This window comes from Syzygium oleosum, unplaced genomic scaffold (assembly GCF_021117445.2).
Source record: "Syzygium oleosum isolate NSW1041296 unplaced genomic scaffold, Sole_v2.1 Sole_v2.06, whole genome shotgun sequence".
NCBI classification, from domain to species: Eukaryota; Viridiplantae; Streptophyta; class Magnoliopsida; order Myrtales; family Myrtaceae; genus Syzygium; species Syzygium oleosum.
Window position 1 is genome coordinate 4,943,106 of NW_026607490.1, and position 20,808 is coordinate 4,963,913.

At 41.6% G+C, this 20,808-nt stretch overlaps 3 protein-coding genes across 9 annotated transcripts; 2 read left to right on the top strand and 1 right to left on the bottom strand.

Annotated features, from left to right (window-relative positions):
- Nucleotides 1–569: 569 nt before the first annotated feature.
- Nucleotides 570–8,347, top strand: LOC115680149 (histidine kinase 3-like). 7 transcript variants are annotated; one of them, XM_056312234.1, is made up of 14 exons: nt 571–1,037; nt 1,158–1,583; nt 1,648–1,697; nt 1,774–2,223; nt 2,691–2,972; nt 3,234–3,403; nt 3,592–3,804; nt 4,605–4,791; nt 4,881–4,932; nt 5,052–5,281; nt 5,376–5,474; nt 5,664–6,802; nt 7,352–7,701; nt 7,839–8,347. In XM_056312234.1, the coding sequence occupies exons 4-13, from the start codon at nt 1,792–1,794 to the stop codon at nt 7,590–7,592; spliced, it is 3,045 nt and encodes a 1,014-aa protein (XP_056168209.1). In that variant the 5' UTR covers nt 571–1,037; nt 1,158–1,583; nt 1,648–1,697; nt 1,774–1,791; the 3' UTR covers nt 7,593–7,701; nt 7,839–8,347. The 7 variants fall into 7 exon arrangements, with proteins under 7 accessions (XP_056168207.1, XP_056168209.1, XP_056168204.1 ...); XM_056312232.1 differs by lacking the exon at nt 1,648–1,697 and having other exon boundaries at nt 570–1,037; XM_056312229.1 differs by having other exon boundaries at nt 1,648–2,223.
- A 3,191-nt stretch (nt 8,348–11,538) lies between these two features.
- LOC115680110 (nuclear transport factor 2B-like) lies at nt 11,539–12,874 on the bottom strand. Its single transcript, XM_056312449.1, has 3 exons — nt 12,816–12,874; nt 12,042–12,285; nt 11,539–11,643 (listed from the first exon to the last, which is right to left on the bottom strand). Exons 1-3 carry the CDS (start codon nt 12,872–12,874, stop codon nt 11,539–11,541), a joined length of 408 nt encoding a protein of 135 aa, XP_056168424.1.
- A 3,071-nt stretch (nt 12,875–15,945) lies between these two features.
- Nucleotides 15,946–19,327, top strand: LOC115680154 (nuclear transport factor 2B). The gene is made up of 2 exons (XM_056312615.1): nt 15,946–16,404; nt 19,020–19,327. The coding sequence occupies exons 1-2, from the start codon at nt 16,108–16,110 to the stop codon at nt 19,092–19,094; spliced, it is 372 nt and encodes a 123-aa protein (XP_056168590.1). The 5' UTR covers nt 15,946–16,107; the 3' UTR covers nt 19,095–19,327.
- Nucleotides 19,328–20,808: the final 1,481 nt, after the last annotated feature.

Below are 20,808 nucleotides of genomic sequence, written 5' to 3' on the forward strand. Positions count from 1 at the left end.
AGCTCTTTTGAAATGGTATCGAGAAGAGGCGTAATTCCGAAACACAAGGAATGTGGATGGTAGTGGGATGCGTATCGTCTTTTTTTCCACCTTCCAAAATGATGTTTGATCGCGCGGAGTAAATGGAAAAAGCACGCCTATGTTTTTTTATCATGTTTTTGTATGGGGACAGGATTAGGCAAATGCTGGAATGGAAGAACCACAGTTTTTCCTCGCCTCAAAGTTGATAAGAGGGGAAATTTCGAAAAACGGCTTAACCATATGCTAAAATGGGAAAGGTCCGACTCCTCTTTTCTACATCGCGACAAAGTTATAGTTCGAACTTCAATATGACGTTAGCGCTTCCTGGGACGTGATTATGGAGACGCCAAGTCATTTCTATTCCTAACGACGTGATGCTCCATCTGATTCGTTTTACTTTCGTTCAGTTTATGCGATTCCCCATCAAACCGACCACGGGTTCTTAGGATTTCTAAGATTCTTTTAATCTTAATGCCTTCCATGGACAAGTAGGAAGACAACGACAATACGAGAGAGGAGAAGACATAGGAACCCGATTGAGCTCGGAAAGAGAATGGCTATCATCGGCAAAACCGAAAATACCGTCAAGAGATCAAGGTTCTTTAAGGAAGCGGGGTCCCTCTCGGAAACACGCACGGTCCGAAATATCAAGAAATCTGTCAGCAATCATCAAACGAAGTATCGTTTTCTCTTTGGTCGGACGAAAATAATGCCGGATAAATATTAGATAGCGCCTCCCCCCCCCCACCCCCCTCCTGCTACTGTGGCCGACGTTTCTCAACTCCATGTTCTTCCCCATCCGTCTTCTTTGCGCAGATTCTTCTTTATCTTTTCCTTCTCTTTAGTTCTCCTTTTCGGACAAGCAGGGGGGTGTGTGTGTGAAAAAAAGAGCTTTTTTCCTACCTTCTTGTTGTTGTTTCTCCCCACTTTTCGGCCCTCCACAGTCGGTTTCTTTTGCAGTTACTTCCTCTGCGTATAGTTTCGACCGACCAGCTGGTCGGTTTCTTCCAACAGGAGTCAAACCTCAGAACCCCGCATGTGCTCTGTCTCTGTTTCTTCTTCCACGGCTCGAGTCATTTTTAAAGGGGCCCTTCTTTAATTGCAACTCCACCAGAATTCTTTAATAGCGTCGGGAGGGGTAGGGGGGAGCTGGGGGTTGCTTTTTCTTCTGGTCTTATTTGCTCGAGGCGACTAAATTTGGAATCTTTGTTCGTTTTCGTTTCGGACCCCATCTCTTGATTCCGGGGTTCTTTGGTTGGCAACTGACCATATAACATCACATTCTGATTGGGTATCGGAAAAGAATCTGACGGCTCGTCGATTCTGTTTTTCTTGGTGTGTGGGTGTTGGTTGGGTTAAATTTTCTTTATTTCTTGACCTTTCTGCAATTTTCTGTCCCTCCTGTTGTGATCTGAAGCTGAAGCTCTTTGGGTGGATTATACAGCATCTTGTCTCTCAACTTCAGGAGCTCCCTTTTTGATCTGCTTTCTTTTGGGTGCTGAATTTGGAGGTTTTTTAGTGGGCTTCTTTGACTCTTCTATTGCTGTATGACAATCACCAAGGTGAGATTTTTGAGAATTTCACTGTAGCCAGACTGTTTCTCTGGATCTGATAGTGGCTCTTCAGGTCAGTCTTAGCTAACTGTGGCAAAAGAAGAAAGGAAAAGGAACTTGTTGGTATTGTTTCTGCCCAAAGTTGGCTAGTTTGCAGTGTTGGATGTGTCTGTTCCATTTACTTGGGTTTGGTCTGAAGGCAGGGCAATTGATTTGGATGCTATGTTGGTGGATAGTATCTGTAATTTCAATGAACTGGTTCATTAGTGGGGGGCTCATGGATGCGAAGACTGGCCTGCTTGGAGGGAATGGCAAGATATCGCTGAATTGGTGTGAGAAAGTCTCAGGGAAAATTTGCAAGATTCAGCATCAGTATGACCAGTTGTTTGGGTCCAAGAGGATTAGCAACGCATTGTGGAGGAAGCTGTTTTACACATGGGTGCTCGGTGGGACCATGGTTTCTCTGTGGATTTTCTGGTACATGAGCTCGCAAGCTATTGAGAAGAGGAAAGAGACGCTAGCTAGTATGTGCGATGAGAGGGCTCGGATGTTGCAGGACCAGTTCAACGTGAGCATGAACCACGTTCAGGCTATGTCGATTTTGATCTCGGCCTTTCACCATGGCAAGAGCCCCTCTGCTATCGACCAGGTTATCTTCAGTATCCGGAACTTCTTTATATGCTTTCTAAATCAACTTCATCTGACTCAAAGATTACACGATTGATGCGATTAATTGTGCCGCATGCAAGTTTTTGCGTTCTTGCTTTTATCGAAAGTTCTTGTATTTGAGATTGAACATGGTTCGGCCTTAGGCCTTGTACGGAGGAGAGTTTTTTTATATCTACTTGTCCAAGTAGTCAGTCTGAATCATGATGAGTGCTTAATCTTCAATTCCTTTATTTCTCGGGTCAAAGCTGAATCTGAATTCCTTTGATTTTTGTACTTCCATTCTATGATCATGATGTTTCTCCGAATAGATACCTCGGTCATAGGAACTCTGTCTATAATGTCCGTCCTGTACATATGTCAGGATCAAATTGTTTAGCTTGACATTTGAACCAATTGCCTACAATCACTAATACCGTGTTTACAAAAAACAAATTTCTGAATCCACAGAGGACTTTTGCTAGATATACCGAAAGAACTGCATTTGAGAGGCCTCTCACTAGTGGCGTGGCATATGCAGCGAGAGTGCTCCATTCGGAGAGGGCAGAGTTTGAGAGACAGCATGGCTGGCCTATCCGGAGAATGGACACCCCCGAGCAAAATCCGGTTCATAAGAATGACTTTAACCCTGAAGTGTTGGAGTCCTCTCCAATTCAGGAGGAATACGCCCCCGTCATTTTCGCTCAAGATACCATCTCCCATGTAGTTTCCCTCGACGTGCTCTCTGGAAAGGTAAATTCCTTTTTGTCTTGCTATGAGTAAGTGCAATCTGTTGCTGTGATTTTGGTAATTCCATCTGATGATCGATGGTGACTAAACGAAGGAATGTCATGACCTCCTTCTGAGTTCACTGTTATGACAACCTGAAAGATTTTTCTGAACTGATTGTTGTCTGTCCATTCTTCGGATTACATTCTAGACTTTTGTCTTGAATTTTCTGCTTTAAGATTTCTTCTGCAGAATATGGTGTCTTATGAACTTCTATTGCAACAGGAAGATCGTGAAAATGTATTGCGTGCAAGAGCTTCTGGAAAAGGGGTGCTTACCGCTCCTTTCAGGTTGATTAAAACGAACCGCCTGGGGGTCATATTGACCTTTGCTGTCTATAAAATTGATCTTCCTTCAAATGCAACTCCGGATGAAAGAATCCAGGCAACTGCTGGGTATGCCATTTCGTCATTTACGTGGAAATTAGCTGAAGATATTGTCCTTATATAGAACTTTCGTTGTATATCAACTTAGTTGCAATATCTTCCTCAGTGATTGGTTCCACAGTTAGCTCAATATCCAAAAATGTCTTACTGTGCTTAATGAATTATGGTACTTACATTAATGTGATGCTGATGAACAGGTACATTGGTGGAGTCTTTCATATTCAATCATTGGTGGAGAAATTGCTGCAACAGCTGGCTAGCAAGCAGACCATTGTGGTGAACGTATTGGACACCACCAATCAGTCACATCCAATCAGTATGTATGGTTCAGATGAAGTGGATGATGCTTTGGAGTATGTCAGTATCCTTAATTTCGGCGATCCATTTAGGAAGCATGAGATGCGATGCAGGTAATATTAGTTCCTCCCCTTGTGGCTGAGTTAAGCATTTAACCGTCCCTCATTAATGATTATTATTCTATAGGATATGCATCAGCTAGGTGTCCACATCTGAGGTATTCAATGAGTCCATGGCCTTGCTGGTTCGGTTTTGCATGCATCTATTTCCATATTTTTGAAGAGATTGCATATCAGGACAGTATGCTTTGCAGGAAAACTTTCGAAATCTGTTCATCACAACACGACGGACCAAATAAAAGCGTACTTCATGAGTCTAAATACCTGAAACTGAAGTGGTTTTATCTGATTGATGTATAACAGCTATTCACTTTGTCGAATAAGATGTGGGATACTTAACACTACTGAAAATTGTCAAAATAAGGACATGATTGTCCTCGATACGGATTTCTTCCTGGTGCTTTCTTAAGAAGAGTAAAGAGTAAATGATGAGCATAAAATATTTGATGGAGTAGAAAATAATGAGTTTCCCTTGTGCAGAGAGAGAAGATACCCTGGTCAGTCATAATTCTGACCCACTCTACCTTTATGGGACTGTGGTCAAGCTAAGGCACTCTGGTTCAATCTTATGATAAGTCCTTGAGATTGGGTGGAAGCATGTAGTCTTTGAGTAGGTTCTTCGTGATGATTCCTGGTACTTAGAGGTCCTTTAGGTTATAAATAGATGAAGCATCATGTGCATCTTCGCTTCTGCGAGGCAAAAGGGGTGGAACAATTATCTCTTAAAGTTCATTAACTCTGCTGAAGTCTACATTTTAATGCCGTTGTTGGGATTGACGATGCTCTTCACACAGATTCAAGCAGAAACCTCCATGGCCATGGCTTGCAATAACAACATCGTATGGATTTCTGGTGATTGCGATGCTCATGGGGCATATATTCTATGCAACGGTAAATAGGATTGCCAAAGTCGAAGATGACTACCATAAAATGATGGAGCTCAAAAAGCGGGCTGAGGCAGCTGATGTAGCAAAGTCACAGGTTTTCATGTTTTCCGTGCTTCATAGAAGCTCAGTTTTTAGATTATATGAATGTGTCTGTGGCCTAACACTGTCCTATGCACTTTTCAGTTCCTTGCCACTGTTTCCCACGAAATTAGAACTCCGATGAATGGTGTTCTAGGTAAGTATATCGGACTAATTTGTTCCACTTTCAGAGTTTCCTGTGAATTCTTGGAAAATAGAGGGTCTTTCCTACGATCTTGTTCCGCCACAAATTTAACGGTTCTGCTAATCTTTCAGGAATGTTGCATATGTTGATGCACACGGATCTCGATGTAACTCAACAGGATTATGTTAGAACTGCCCAGGCCAGTGGAAAAGCTCTGGTCTCACTTATAAATGAGGTTTTGGACCAAGCGAAGATTGAATCTGGTAAACTTGAACTTGAGGCGGTACAATTTGATCTGCGGGCAATACTCGATGATTTATTGTCCCTCTTTTCTGGGAAGTCCCAGGAAAAAGGAGTGGAGGTATCAAATCATCTTCTAGAATCAGATCTGTACTTAACTATGTCAGTTTGGTGCTAGTCTCACAGATGACATTTTGACTTTTAAAAATCTGCAGTTGGCCGTTTTCATTTCCGATCGGGTTCCCGAGAAGTTAATTGGTGACCCGGGAAGATTTCGACAAATCATAACCAACCTTATGGGAAACTCGATTAAAGTAAGTATCTTGTAGGCCATATGACGGCATTTCAAAATTAACTTTTTCCTCTAGAAAAATCTTCAGCCTATATAACACTATGTCAAACTTGTTTTGAATTTTGCGGATCTGTACAGATATGTCTGAACTGTTTCTTTTGATCTTTTGGTGCATCCATATGGAAAACTAACTATGAGTTTATAAATCTAGTTCACAGAGAAAGGCCATATCATTGTCACAGTGCATCTTGCTGAAGAGGTCATGGACTCGTTAGATGTTGAGACCGAGTCATCGTCGAAGAATACCTTGAGTGGTTTGCAAGTTGCTGAGAGACGACTCAGCTGGGCGAAATTCAAGACCTTTAGCCAAGAAGAGCGTGTTTGTCCTTACCCTTCGTCTACCTACCACCCCATCAATGTAATTGTATCAGTTGAGGATACAGGAGTTGGGATCCCAATTGAGGCCCAACCTCGTGTTTTTACTCCCTTCATGCAAGTTGGTCCTTCCATATCCCGTACACATGGAGGGACCGGCATAGGGCTAAGCATAAGCAAGTGTTTGGTTGAACTCATGAATGGAGAGATTGGATTTGTGAGCATACCGAATGTAGGATCCACATTTACCTTCACGGCCATCTTCAATAACGGCTGTCCCAATTTGAACGAGTACGCGAGCCAGCAAATGAACAGTCAACCCAATTCTTCAAACTTGGAGTTCGAGGGCATGAATGCATTAGTAGTGGATCCCAGATCTGTCCGAGCCAAAGTATCCAAGTATCATGTCCAGAGGCTTGGAATCCAAGTTGAGATCGTCTCAGACTTGAATCAAGTTTTATCATCATTAAAAAGCAGGAACCCCAGAATCGACATGGTACTCATTGAAGAGGAGGTCTGGAACAACGATTCAGATATGTCAGTTCTTTTTGTTGATCAGTTATGGCGGACAGACCAAAAGGTTCGTCCAAAACTCTTCCTCTTAGTGAAATCCATTAGTTCAACCCGGAGCGACAATGTGACTTCTGGTGCTCATAGTCCTGCTGTAATCATGAAACCTCTAAGAGCTAGTATGGTGGGCGCTACCCTGCAGCGAACCATGGGTAACGTGGGGAGCAAGGGAAATTGCCGCAACGGCGAAGTCTCCAGGTTATCTCTGCAGCATCTTCTCCTAGGAAGAAAAATTCTAGTTGTAGATGACAATAAGGTGAATCTTAAAGTGGCTGCGGGTGCATTGAAAAGATATGGAGCCGAAGTGGTCTGTGCGGAAAGTGGGAAAGAAGCGATTAGTTTGCTTATGCCACCGCACCGCTTCTCTGCTTGCTTCATGGATATTCAGATGCCGGGAATGGATGGGTATGTTGTGTTTTTTTATTTGATATATGGTCCTGTCGAATCTGGTTTAAAGAATTCATCGCTTTGTTCTGGGGTGTCAGTGGTCCAAAGTGGTTTTGTTTGTGATGGCATGACCATCATCGTAACCAATTAAAGGTTTTGATCCATACTGAATATTTTTGAGAACCGTTAGTTTTGCTGGTCGATCTCGGTTTCTTCTTTTTTAGAAGTTTTAATTGTACATTTTGTACCATAAGCATGATTGCATAATAAAAGCATATTCTTGTACTAATTGTACGTGTAAGAAGTATGACCAAAACAGATTCTGTCGGTTTATGGCATATTTTCCGTCTCTATGGATTCATTACGAAATGATTAGTGAAATTTGGCTAGAATTGAACCAACCCAGAAGTCTCGGGCTTTAATTCTTTCATGTTTTTTAGATTCAAACTGTTTTGGCCATCGGAAGCAAGCTCTCTTTGTAAGATTTTCGCATGTTCATGGGTCTAACTTAAGCTGAAGTAGACATAGGATGCTCTATCTGATGATGGCTTTAATGCTTTGTTGAAGGTTCGAAGCTACAAAAACAATCCGAGACATGGAAAAAAGCGTCAACCGGAAAATCCAACTCGGGGAAGTATCTGCAGAAGCGCACGGAAACGTCTCGAATTGGCACGTGCCCATCTTGGCCATGACGGCGGACGTGATTCATGCGACTCACGAACAGTGCATGAAGTGTGGAATGGATGGATACGTTTCGAAGCCTTTCGAAGCAGAACAACTTTATCGGGAAGTTTCGCGATTTTCCTAATCAGCACTGAATCGGAAGCTGTAAGGGGACTCCATTGCAGGTCGCGGAGTTCATAATGGACTGCCATTCTTCTGGCTTCGCTTCATTGAATTCAAAGTTCCTCACCAAAGTAAGCTTCTGCCTCTGTCAACTTTATTCTTAAATACTTAGATGTGTTAGCCAAATTGTTCATTGGCTATTGCTAACTGCTGATTTATTCAACGAAAAGCTGGGAACCTCCCCGTAATTTCTCGCTTTCTTGTAAAGAATTTTTCAGGTATTACTTGTGGAAGAGTGTGTATATAGAGCGACGCCATATTGCCGGAAATTCAATTTTTGACGGATTTTCCATAGATAGAAAAAGCTTGTTCTTTCTTTTAACACGCTTCGTCTCATCACGGGTAACACCTCCATCAGCAGTCGAGCAAATAGTAGTTCTTCAGATTCGGAAGAAGAAGAAGTCCTGGGAAATCGTGTGAATCAGTTGTATCATAGCGACGACGACGACGACGTTGTATCATCTTTCTTATACATATTCATGCGAACTCTCACCATTCACAGGAATCTTGTCGTTCTTATCTTAGGACACCCACTATCTGTAGATGTAGAGTCTGTACTATAGCGTTGGATTCAGATGTAAGTATGAAAGTTGTAGGTCTTAGCATAACATTGTCTTCTTCCGTGCTTGTCACATGATTGCTTTTTGCCCCGTTTCGACTTACCGAGTCTCCGAGTTCGTAGGTAATATGCAATGCCAATAGCTTTGTTTGGATTGACTTTTACTTTTGTGGGAGCACGCGCTTCAATTTTTCTTTGTCAATCCGAAAAAGCTAGGACTCTCGATGACCAAATGTTTGACCTTTAGATTAGTGTACGATTCATTAATTATATTATAAAGTTTGAATAATATTTTAAATTTTGATGCCCAAACATTCTATTAGATGTCTACTCTTTAAATTAAGGAAAATACTGCGGCGAGTTATGAGGTGAAAGACAAAGCGAATCGGCCTATAAATAAAAATAAAAATGGGAGGGTTAAAATAACGTAACTTAAGATTTAAAGTTGCACGGTAATAAAAAAAGTCGAACACGTTGGCCAATTACTATAGAAACCTCATTCATCTTGAAACGAGTAGAATATCCTCTTGAAAAATTTACCTTACACGATAATTTCCAAAAATAGACAGAGAGAAATAAAAAAAAAGAAACAATAAGTGCATCGAAAGTTTTAAAAATTATCACGAAAGTGTAATTTGATATGCTTCTCAGTTTCAGGTGTGGAACTGTTCACCTAAATTACCCGGATTGGACCGAACCAATACACGTGAGTGTGTATATATATATCGACTTAGTTGGGACTCTTTCGGAGAGGGGCGCAGCTTTTTTAAAGGGGGGGTCTTTCATAGAAAAAGAAAAGGGGGAACACACAAATAGTCAAAAAGAAAAAGTGGACATATAGATTCAACACCATAAGTGATGAAAAAGGAAGGGAAAAAAAAATACTAATCATTAAAGTTGAATGGGAAAATTATTAAAATAGTCCTAAATCTATTACAATTGTACCAATTCAGTCTTAAATTTTTTTTTGTATCAATTCAGTCCTAAACCTTTTGCATTTGTGCTAATTTAGTCTATCTAGCTAATTTTGGCCGGACGGTGCTGACACGGCTAATGTTGACGTGTCGATTTTTTAAATATATTTTTATATTTTTGAATATTTTTATTTTTTTCCCTTTCTTTTTTTTTTCTCCCTTCATCAGCGACTAGCCAGAGGCAGGGGCAGACGAGGTCGACCCTACCCAGTGACGACGAGGTCGAGCATTGGCTGGCCTTGCCAATTGCCGGAGAGGACACACCCTCGTTAGATTTGGTGAGGTCAACCTCGCCCAACAACGGCGAGGTCGAGCCTCGCTAGGGGAGGCTGAGGTCGACCTCGCCAGTTGCCGGCAAGACTCGACGAGAGCAATGCCAGTAGACTTGTCTAGATTCATTTTTTACTTTTTCCTTGATTCAAATCTTGCGACACAAGTATTTTAATTTTTTCTTTCTTTTAAACCCAAAATAGCTGAAATTTAAATAATATATTTACGTGGACATACAGATTCAACACCATAAGTGATGAAAGAGGAAGGAAAATAAAATAATAAAATGTAAAATCATCAAAGTTGAACACGATATAAACAAGGATATCCTATCCAATACGTTCCCTTATACGACAATTCCAAAAAAGAAACAAAGAAGAATAAACAAAGCCATAATTCTCTAATAGGCCTAATTCCCTAAAATATTCCGAACTTTAGGTTCAATTCCAAATTTACCTTGAACTTTTTTTTGCCTTAAAATAAATCCCCGACTTTCATTCGAGTCCCAAATATATCCTTGTCATCCAAGTCACCATTAGTTATCCAACATGATAGTCCAAGTCGCTATTGCTTATCCAACATGGCATGCCACATCAGATAAAATAAATGAAAATAAAAAGAGAACAGAGATAAAGAGATAAAGAGAAAGAAAAGAAAAAGCAAAAAAAAAAAAAAAAAAACCTGAGAGAGAGAGGCGGCCATGGCCGCTCAAGTTCTAAGCTCCTGCCGACCATGGTCGCTCGTTCTTCCAGCTCGCAACGGCTAGCTTTGAGCTTACGGCAGCCATGACCGTTGGAGTATCGAGCTACGAAGCTCACGGCGACCATGGCCGCTGGAGTTCCGAGCCACGAAGCTCGCGGAGGCCATGGTCGCTCGAACTTCGGGTGCGACTGTCATGGCCGCTCAGCATGATGTCTGAGCGGAGAACACGAGCAAACAGAGCTTTGTTTTCGTTTACTATATGGAGAAACGAGCTCTGTTTTTGTTGTGATTTGAGTTGGTGTATTTCGGAATTTGATTTGGAAAATGCTCAGGAGTGCATCCCCACATTTGGAGTTCGAATCCGATCCATGTTAGCCAGCATCTTTCAAGAATGTGAATTGGGTTTTGGGATTAACTTGCAATAGAGCAAAATGATGGCATCGCTCTTGCTTGCTTATCTGCTTCCTATCTTAACCCTCAAGAGAATTGCCCGCGACTGTTCTCACCTTCAGTGGCTTCGCTCGTACAAATTTGGGCTTGACGGTGAGGTATCACCTTTGAGGTCTACTTGTAATTCTAAGCTAGCGTCTTCCCATTCTCAGGCGGCTTGCTCGGTGCGTCAATCAGGCTTGTGATCTTTTAGGTGAGTGGTGCCACCGTGCCATATGGCCATGGCCGCCGTCGCCCCTCTCTCTCCCCCTCGCTCGTCCCCATCTCTGTCTGCTAGCGTGCCCTGCTCTATCATCATGTGCTCGCGGCCACCGTGGCCATGGCCATGGCCAGTCGAGTTTCGTGCTCGTTGCAACCGGGAGCTTGAGCGGCCATGGCCGCCTCTCTCTCTCAAGTTTTCTTTTTTCTTTTTTCCTTTTTCGCTTTTTCTTCTGTTCCTCTTTCTTTCTCTCAATTTTTCTTTTCCTTCTCGTGTGTGTTTTCTAACGTGGCTGTACACGTGGATGCCACCTTAGAGAACTAATGATGACTTGGACAATGTCGATAGATTTAGGACTCAAATGAAAGTTGAGGATTTATTTTGAGATAAGAAAAAATTTCGGGTAGATTTGAAACTGAACTCAAAATTTGGGGTTGTTTCGGGGAATTTGGCCTTCTCTAGTACTAGCAACTCTTTTACCCTAGTAGTAGTGTGCTGTCTCTCTCTCTCTTCAGTACCGCCTTGGACAATCCGAACACGACACCTCTTCAACCCAAGACGTCCCATCCTGTCTCCATTCAAAGTTCGCCCGGATGTCATTGGATACAGAAAAAGCTTCCTTGCGGTGTTGGTTTCAAACGGAACATCTGAGGGCAAAATCACGGCGGGGCGTTAGGCAAATAAAGAGCGGGACGAAGAAGAAGAAGAAGTAGAGGAAATAACTGGACAAACTTGAGACGTACAACTCGTATCATCAAAAAGCAATACACCAGACGCGTCGAGCAACAATGTGAGACAATGTGAAAATCATGACAGAAGTAACTCCAAGAGTACCAAAAAGGGAGCCAAAAGGTGGTATCTGCATGTTACATTTATCAGATTCAGGAATCATCATCACCGGAGTAAGTTTACAAGGAGGGCATCTGGCAAACTTCTGAGGACAGGTAACGTAAATTTGGTGGGAGGGGGAGAGATAGACCGATTGATCGATTGAGGACGACGAGTCCGATTTGATAGAGAAGGAATAATAACTTCAGAAAAGGTAAATTTCTTTAAACATCACCCCAAAAGTTAGCTTTTTTCTAAAACTTCATCAGAGCAACAACAATTTGCTATGAATCTTTCAATTCTGCTAACAGGCGATGTTCAATAAACTAAACTCGATACTCAAAAAAAGAATTAAATAAATACAGAGAGAGAGAGAGAGAGAGAGAGAGAGAGAGAGAGAGAGAGAGAGAGAGAGAGAGAGAGAGGGACCTGAGAGAAATCGAGGGCGTCCTGCTTGCCGTCTAGCTGTACGTTGCCGGTGACGAGGACGAAGACCGCGCCGCCGGAGGGCAGGCAGTCGATGGTGCCGATGTGGTGCTGGCACTGCTGGAAGGGAAGGGAGGTGAGTTTGGTGAGGATAGCCTCCTTGCCCTTGATCTCCTGGCCGTCGAAGGTCAGCACCGACTCTTCCTGGTACAGGTTCGCCAAGTCCGCCCGGTTCGCGTCGAACGTCCTGTAGTAGTTCTCCACGAACGGCTTGGCCACCGCTTCTACTTATCCATGGTTTCTCGATCGATCGTCGTCTTCTCTCCTTCTGGTTATGTGCTTCAGAACCGCGCGATGCAGACGGGTACCACAAAGAAAGTCCTAGGGCAAAAGAAATATCTATAGTGTTTGATGTTTATTTTATTTTATTTTTTATTTGTAATTATAGTCCTCGTCTAGGTGTTAAAAAAAAAAGAAAAACCTAACCGGACTAGTGTTTGATCTTGAGAGTGTTCGACTACTCTGCCTTCGACTTCTCCGAAAACACACCATGACGCCGCCGCCTCCGGCGTTGGCCGTGCTTCTCTGGCTCACACGTACCCCTCTTTTCCGTTGTCATCTTATACGTTCATTTTTTTTGTCTTTGCAACCTGCGGAAGTACTTCCCTCCAAGTCTCTTCAGAATAGTTTGATTACGTGTTTTGATACAAATGAGGCAGCTTCTGCTAAATCTGTAGATAATGCAAAACCAAAATAGGTATATTTTGGCCGAGATACAATTGCCGATGCTGCTGCTGCTGCTGCTGCTGGGACTGCTCCTGCAGTCGCTGTTCCATATGCTCCAAAACGAAGGCTAGGTATGGGATGTGGGGGTGTGGGTCAATGGCGAACAACAATCCAGCCGAGCTTCAGTGACCTCAAACATATCTTAACCACTGTAGCCCAGCCTCCGCCAGTAACTTAAGTAGTGCGAGTAAAATTATGCCCAAATCTCGATTTCCTTTCCTGTTCCTATCTTTGATCATGTTCTCTGTGTGTATACTCATTACGTGCCTAAAGCAGGTGAACTTGACGCATTCGTGAAGTTGTATTTTTCAACACTCACGAGCCCATGTTACCACCCAGGTTTTTTCCTCTATTCTTTTTATGTTTTTCTGAATGAATCGAGGATTTTGTTCTCAATGTTCATAGTTACTGGATTCTCAAAACGGAGCATGGTACCCATTCAGAACCGAGTATGTACCTAGGAACCTTTTGTCGCATTTCTTGGATCCGGTTTTTATTCTTGACGTTCATAACGACGTGACTCTCAGAATAGAGCATGTTGGGCCTTTCTCATAACGGAGTATATTCAATGAGTGTAAATTTAAAAAAAATCACTACGTTGGAAAGAATATGAACCTTCTCCTTAAATTACTAGGTCGGAAAATCCTGTCACATTTATATGCCTTTTTCTTTCTTTGGTCAAGAGAAACTTATATTGAGAACAATGTATTACTTGAAATTTGTACTGGCTTTTTCCTCAGAAGAAAAGATAAGACCTGCAACCAGCTTTACTCGGTTTCTGTCCGGTAGGCATGGGGGCTTACCTGGTACTTTTGTGCGTCTGGGTGGGTTTTATTTTGTGAATGAGTGTTGTTAGAGTGGATTGGGAAAGGTTTGCAGGTGTTTAGGAGGCATCCCCCAGTACTCTGATGTTACATCTTGTCCAAATGAAGAATTTTCACTAGCTTAATTAGCCATGGATCAATCGATGGGTTACACTCCTGCAGTGCGTAGTGCATACATAGTTTAGACTCCTGCAATGCATAGACTCATTAGCTATGTCTTTGCACTAGAAGCTTGGCATCATACCGTCGATTCCACTTCCTTTTGAGCTTAAACTCGTAGTTCTCGATGTGTTTATGCTGAGTACATTGGTTAGTAACATTGAGAATTGCTTGATATTCACTATACACTCGTACCATGATAGCTTTTGGAAAAACTTCACGGTGGTCAATATCAAATGGGGAGACGGATATAAACATAGGTTCCGACTTGCATAAGCTCTGATTGTTGTTGCTCTTGTATGTGTCGCGCACAGTTTGTTGGGGTACATTCTGCTTGGTGACATGCCTTGGCTGATTGTTATTTCTTGTGTCCTGATGTTGATAATCCCATCTGCATTGGAATCCGAGCATTAATTAGAGAGTGTCGACAATTTCCCGTTGTCCTATTGTTGTGGTTTGCTCTTTGAGAAGTGGATTTTGATGTGTGTCCTGCCGATGTTGGCTCGGACATGAACCTCATATCGTACTATTATCACCTTGAACACTTTTTACAGCACAAAGCATAATATATGATGATGATGAAGACAATGGTACTACTCGGTTAAGATCTTGGTGCCATTCAATGAAATTGGAGAAATAGATAATTTTTCTTTTTCATTTGGCCAAAGGGAAACAAGGGAATTGATTAGAATTTGAGAAAGTCTAACGCTATCCACATTCACTAGTATTTTGATACACAAATTGCGATTTTGGTCTAATGCACAACTCGATCCTCATATCCCAACCTCACTGATATATCGAGCCCCATCTTGACCTGTGCTCCAAGTCACAAATGAAAACTACTAAGCCCGTGTAGTCCTTGACATGAAGGAAGCATGCAACATGTGAGAGAGGGAAGTAACCGGTCACAAATTCATTAATGAAAGATTTCCCCATTCGAGAACAAAGCCAACTCCCATTAGAAAAGTGAGATGCACGGCCTTTTATATGTTCGGGCATATATGAATGAAACAGAAAATTGAGACAGTAATTTTGGTTTAATATAAGTATAGATCGATAAAGGTTGGCATTGATGACTACTATAATTTTGGTTTGATATAAGTACATATAGATATTAAAAAAGAGCCATCCATTTCGGAAAACTGACGCAATTGAACCTTCTTTTGGATGAGAAACCTGAGAGTAGATATAGAATATGCTCACTAGAAGTTTTAAAATTTATCGTGAAAGTACAATTGAGTCCTTAAATTTTTAAAAAGTCTAATCGAGTCTTAAAATTTGTCAAATTAGTTTAATCAAGTCCTACAGCTAACACTGTCAATTTGTTTAACGGAAAATGATGACATGGCATTTTAATATGAATTTCTCTCTCCTACGTGGCATTTTTAATTATTATTTTATTATTCAATTCTTATTTAAATTAAATTTAAAAAAAAACTGAAAAGAAAAAAAAAGAGAAGGAGCTTTGCAGTAGCGCACCGCCACCCATCGTCGAAGGGGTTGGCGAGGGTGGCCGATCCTCACCGGCCCCGGGCAAGCACTGACGACTCTCGTCGGCCCCAGGCAAAGGTCGGGCATCGCCCAAATTTGGATGCCCTCAACCCACATCTGGGCAAGCCTCGTTGGCCCAGGTGAGGGCCGGCGATGCCTCGCCTGGGGCTGGAGAGGGCCAGCCAATCTCACCTAGGGCAAGCGATGGGTGGCGGTGCCCCATAGCAAAGCTCATTCTCTCTTTTTTCTTTTCAGTTTGGTTTTTTTTTCTTTCTAATTTTTAGTTTTTTTAATTTAATTTAAATAAGATTTGAATAAGGAAATAATAAAAAAATACCACATAGGAGATAGAAATTCATTTAAAAATGCCACGCTAGCATTTTTCGTCAGATAAATTGACGGTGTTAACTTTAAGGCTTGATTGAACCAATTTGATAAGTTTCAGGACTTAATTGTACTTTTTGAAAGTTTTAGAACTCAGTTGTAATTTCGCGACAAGTTTTAGGATTTTTAGTAAACACATCCCTTCATTATACGAATAGAATATCCGGTCGAAAAATTTCCTTATACAATAATTCAAAAAAAAAAAGCAGAGAAAAAAGAATATATATATATATATATAAAAACCCATAATTCGCTAAATATGCCGATATAGCCAACCCTTTTGCCCTAGCATTCTCTCTCTGTAATCTCTCTCCTCTGTACCCTCTTGTTCGTCGCGTGGGTCTGAAGCACAGGCTCGAAGGGACGAGAAGGACAGAGAGAGGGACGACGGCGGCGGCGGCGGCGGCGGCGATCTGAGGAAGAGAATGGATCCAGACGCGGTGGCGAAGGCGTTCGTGGAGCACTACTACTCGACGTTCGACGCGAACCGGGCGGGCCTGGCCAACCTGTACCAGGAAGGGTCGATGCTCACCTTCGAGGGCCAGAAGATCCAGGGCTGCCCGAGCATCGTCGCCAAGCTCACCTCCCTCCCCTTCCAGCAGTGCCAGCACAGCATCACCACCGTCGACTGCCAGCCCTCCGGCCCCGCCGGCGGCATGCTCGTCTTCGTCAGCGGCCACCTCCAGCTCGTCGGCGAGCAGCACGCCCTCAAGTTCAGCCAGGTCTCTCTTTCCGTGTCTCCCCCTCCTCCCTTCTCCCTCCGTCGGTTGATTTCGCGTGGATCTGATTCGATGCGTGTCGAAAGAACTGCTGTTATTGTCAGCGTTAGGCTCGTCGGTTTGTGGAAGCTAGCGTTTTGTTTCCTGTCTTCTTGGCTAGATTTACGGCGTGATCGGCGCATGTCGTGGTGATTCGACCGCTGAATTGAATCCTCTCTTCTCTTGCTCTGATTTGCTGGTATCATGTTGGCTTTGACTATTTTGCATCAACGAATTTCTCGCCTTTAATTTGTTGCGCTTTGCAGTGTGTCTGGGTTAAATGACATTGGATGCGATTCTCTGGTAGTAATTAGCATGGATTTGTTTCTTTGCTTGCTGTCCCATCTCTGTTTGATTGTGGACGAGCCAGTGATCTTGCATCTTGTAATTTCTTCTGTTTATTCATAGAGATGCATTTGTATTTTATTAAATTGTTTTTGAGTGTCAAAGGGTGGTTTGGATGATGATCATTAATTGATTGAATATCACCTAATATGATCCGTTCATTCATTGTTAACGGATTGCATATTTATAAGATTTATAGGGAACAGAATTGTTGCTTTGATGAGCTTTCAGAAAAAGGCTATCAATGCTATTTCTTTAGGGGCATCGAGATCTGGCCGTTCTAGTATGTTGCCACTTCTGTTAATATGCACATATTTTGGTCTTTCCTCTGGCATGCCAATTGACTCCTCTTGTTTATGCGGTTCAGTTACTGGGATGAAAAGTCGTAACTGATATGATATGATAAGATCTTTTATTTCCAATCTCTTGTTTATGAAGTGGCTTTATGTAGGACTGCATATGGCTCTACCAGATCCCACCCTTTGTTTCATTTATGGGCTTGTTTTGACTTATGCTACTTAGGAAAGTGAGAGTAAAGAATAACAAATATTAGAGGCTTAAGAAGCTTGGCACCGGTTGGCAACTAGTGATAGCATATTGGTGGAAAACACCAGCAGGTTGCTCATTGCCTCCGGAACTTTAAAGAACTGCAGAATTTCGGCATGCATATCTTTTCTTGGTTGGACGAGATTGGAAAAATCAGATTAACTTGTTGCTGCTTCCTAGTTTGGGAATTAGACATGGTCCAATCTCTAGTGTACATGACTGGACAATGAGACTATGTTCGAAAGAAAGTTGGGAGGGAAAGAGGGACGATGAGAGCGCATCAGCAAGATGGAGGGCTCACAATGTCAACGGCATCCTTTGATGAGAGCATCTCCAGTGTAGCCCACAACATTGAATGAGTTGATATTTATCGTAGTATTTCCATTACCATCTGATTTTGGTGAAAAGACATTGCATGGATCCACAACTCAAATAAGAGACTTAAAAGGATTATCTTGTCAATTAGGATTTGAGTATTGTCAAAATTTTATTAAATTTGCTTCTACTTTGGGTTGATGCCTTAAGAAATTTACCTTTTAAGTTATCATTTCTTGTTAATTCTTTGCAAGTTCTTTATCAAATCGGACTTGTTTCTCTCTCTCTCTCTCTCTCTCTCTCTCTCTCTCCAAATTTCTCGTGTTATTTTATTGGAGAAATTCTATGCTCACTATGTTACCAGTCCCTTGGAAGTTGCCAATTGTCCTCGCTGTAGACTTGCAACAAAGCTGGCCTTTACAGTTGTACATTCTAGCATAAAAGGGGCATTGCATTAATGTGCTTTTGGCAATCTGCCCTTTTTTTGGTGGGGAGGGGCATTGGGCAGTAAGGCAATCTACTTTGTCTCTTGGTTGTGTGGAAAGTTGTGATAAATTGTTTCCCGACACAAATGTGTGGCTGGCCACTGAGGAATTCTTCTTCATATTCTTTTCAAGTGCTAAAATTTCTTTTGCTGTCTAACATATGTGAAGCATGAACGGTTGGTGCTGTCACCATCTTTTCTGTTGCTGTCAGTTTTGATTGTCTTTCTGTGTTAACCATAGTTTATGGCATTGCCAAGGCAAAGTACTTAAAAGAGCTTGCAACGTTGACTGCATTTTTCCAAAAAGGATTCTTTTAAATATCATGCTACCCATATTGATATATTGGGAATCTTTCCGGATTTGCTTCATGTCCATCTATAGTTTCTATTATCTGGGGAGTAATTTGTGTTGTATCTGCTTAACTTTGTTGCATCCTTCTGTCATTTGGTTTTCCATTTTTACCTAAAATTAGACCTCATAGTTGCTCTTAAAGAAGCCCTCAGCAAGGAGATTCATATGTCTACCATGCAGCGACTATGTGGGGAATTAGTTTGTGAAGAGATTGGATACTTTTCTATATCCCAAAGGTTTGGTCTGTCTGGCAGGATGTTTTCGATGCAGGGTTCATGATATTGTAAGATATATTATATTCCCTGTTAGAAAGTATTGAATGAGAGTAGGATTGACCTTTTAGCTCCATTTTTTTGGTACTCTAGGAGGTACTAAGTCACATTTTTCACATTAATGCTTGATACATTACCAATGCAGTTGGTGTATTGCATTGTGATTATACAAGTCGTGTACTCATATTTTGTATAGTTATTTGTTCTGCTTCTTTGCCCCGTTTTTATTTGCCTAACACTCTGCCGTGATGTTATCTGCTCTCAGATGTTCCATTTAATGCCAACACCACAAGGAAGCTTTTATGTGTTGAATGACATTTTTCGGTTGAACTATGCATGAAGACCGGATTGACATCTTGGATCCAACAACTGTGAGGCCACCTTGCCTTGATCTTGAATGTCAAATTCCTAGGCTTTACAGGCTGGGATTTTCAGTTGGTGTTTTTTGATGTTCTATTGCTGTACTGTTCGAAGATGTCTTTGTTGAGATTGGTGGGATCTGAAAATAGATTTCTATACTGTTCGTTAAGATGGAACTGAGGAGGTCTTAATTGGAATTCATGTTCGAATTGAGTCGCCTATGTCAGATTGCTACTTCTTGTGATCTTTGTGCTTGATTTGAAAAGAGAAAAAAAAAGAACTGCATTATAGCCGCTACAGACAACAGTGTCTTTTCCTATACTATGTTTGCGGGCATAATAGGTTTGCAAGAATGTTGACTTACAGTTCTCTAATTGCATTTTTGCTTGTCTTCTTGTGTTCCTTGCTCATCGGTGTCAATAGACCTGTTTAGCCCCTAAAGATCTTTCTTAAAATTGGAGGAAACACATGCTTGCACGGGCTTACATTTATCCTCACTATTTGGATTCGCTTGAAATGGATTGCAGGACATCATTTGTTTTACAAGTTAGAGGTGAAATCGGATGAGGGAACTAAGCTTTCATTTTGATGGAATAATAAATATTTATGAGAACCTCGTGTACTATAACTACCGTTGATGCGTCTCTGTTTGCAATTTGCTTATGAATCGCCAAGTTATCGGATCTCCTTGGACAATGATCTCTTAGTCAATTTGAGAAGCCCTTGGTCGGTTCTGTTCATTTCTGGTACCACAGGACAGGGAACATCTAGTGATTTCATTGATCATGGGCTAAATGATCTGCACATGGTCCCTGCTTGATTGGTTGATAAAAAACTCACAGCACGGTTGATAGTCTTAGTCTTAGTCTATGCAAGCTGCTCCTCGTTTAGGGTGGACACTACATGTTCAGCATTTCTGAAAGATGGACTAATATACCCGGGATCAGATTTATAGGGTGGGTTGTTGCAACCGTAGCAAGTGGATTAACAGAGATTAATCTTTATTTGGGGAAATTGTCAGATCAATCATAAACTTATTGTACACATGTCAATTTAGTCATTAACTTTTCAATTTTTCCAATTTAATCTTTAAGCCTTTATGCGAAATTCCAATGTAGTCCTGGTCAATTTTCGTCAGAAAATGCTGACTTGGTGGTATGCCATAGGATAACTGACGTTGACTGGACCGTTACGTTAGCTATTTTTGGTGAAATTTTACTGGAAAGATTATTTTGAAATTTCGAATAAAAATTTAAAATTAAATCGATAAAATTGAAAAGTTTATAACTGAATTGACATCCGTATAATAGGGTTAAAACTGATTGGATAATTTTTCCTTCTTTATTAAGGAGGTAAAAGACCCGGTTTCCCTTTTTCTGTTCCATGGCCACTCAAAATCTCAGTTGAGAAGAGAAATCGAAGACCTCAAAATCCAAGAGGACTGAGTGCAACAAATTGAGGTACTTTAACACGCAATTAGATCTCAAGTTACCGAGTAAGAGTTTTGAGTTGATAGTTCAACCACGAGCTTGTTTATTACCGGTGTCTGGGGAAATTTAAACATGTTTCTTACATCTAACCACAAATCATTTCATCGAGACCCCTAGATCATCCCAACGGGAAAATACGGAGCAGATGTTCTTTCAGTTCCTCGACCACACACAGATCCGGCGAGACAGAAAATACATTTGATG

Excerpts from the sequence above, each read along its gene's own strand:
- LOC115680149 (XM_056312228.1), top strand. The coding sequence starts at position 1,738 with ATGTGTCTGTTCCATTTACTTGGGTTTGGTCTGAAGGCAGGGCAATTG. Across the intron at positions 4,792-4,880 it reads CTGATGTAGCAAAGTCACAG|TTCCTTGCCACTGTTTCCCA; the intron begins GTTTTCATGTTT and ends TGCACTTTTCAG. Across the intron at positions 5,282-5,375 it reads CCCAGGAAAAAGGAGTGGAG|TTGGCCGTTTTCATTTCCGA; the intron begins GTATCAAATCAT and ends AAAAATCTGCAG.
- LOC115680110 (XM_056312449.1), bottom strand. The coding sequence starts at position 12,874 with ATGGAACAGCGACTGCAGGAGCAGTCCCAGCAGCAGCAGCAGCAGCAG. Across the intron at positions 12,286-12,815 it reads CAGCAGCAGCATCGGCAATT|GACGTTCGACGCGAACCGGG; the intron begins GTATCTCGGCCA and ends GAACTACTACAG. Across the intron at positions 11,644-12,041 it reads ACGCCCTCGATTTCTCTCAG|ATACCACCTTTTGGCTCCCT; the intron begins GTCCCTCTCTCT and ends TGTAACATGCAG.
- LOC115680154 (XM_056312615.1), top strand. The coding sequence starts at position 16,108 with ATGGATCCAGACGCGGTGGCGAAGGCGTTCGTGGAGCACTACTACTCG. Across the intron at positions 16,405-19,019 it reads ACGCCCTCAAGTTCAGCCAG|ATGTTCCATTTAATGCCAAC; the intron begins GTCTCTCTTTCC and ends ATCTGCTCTCAG.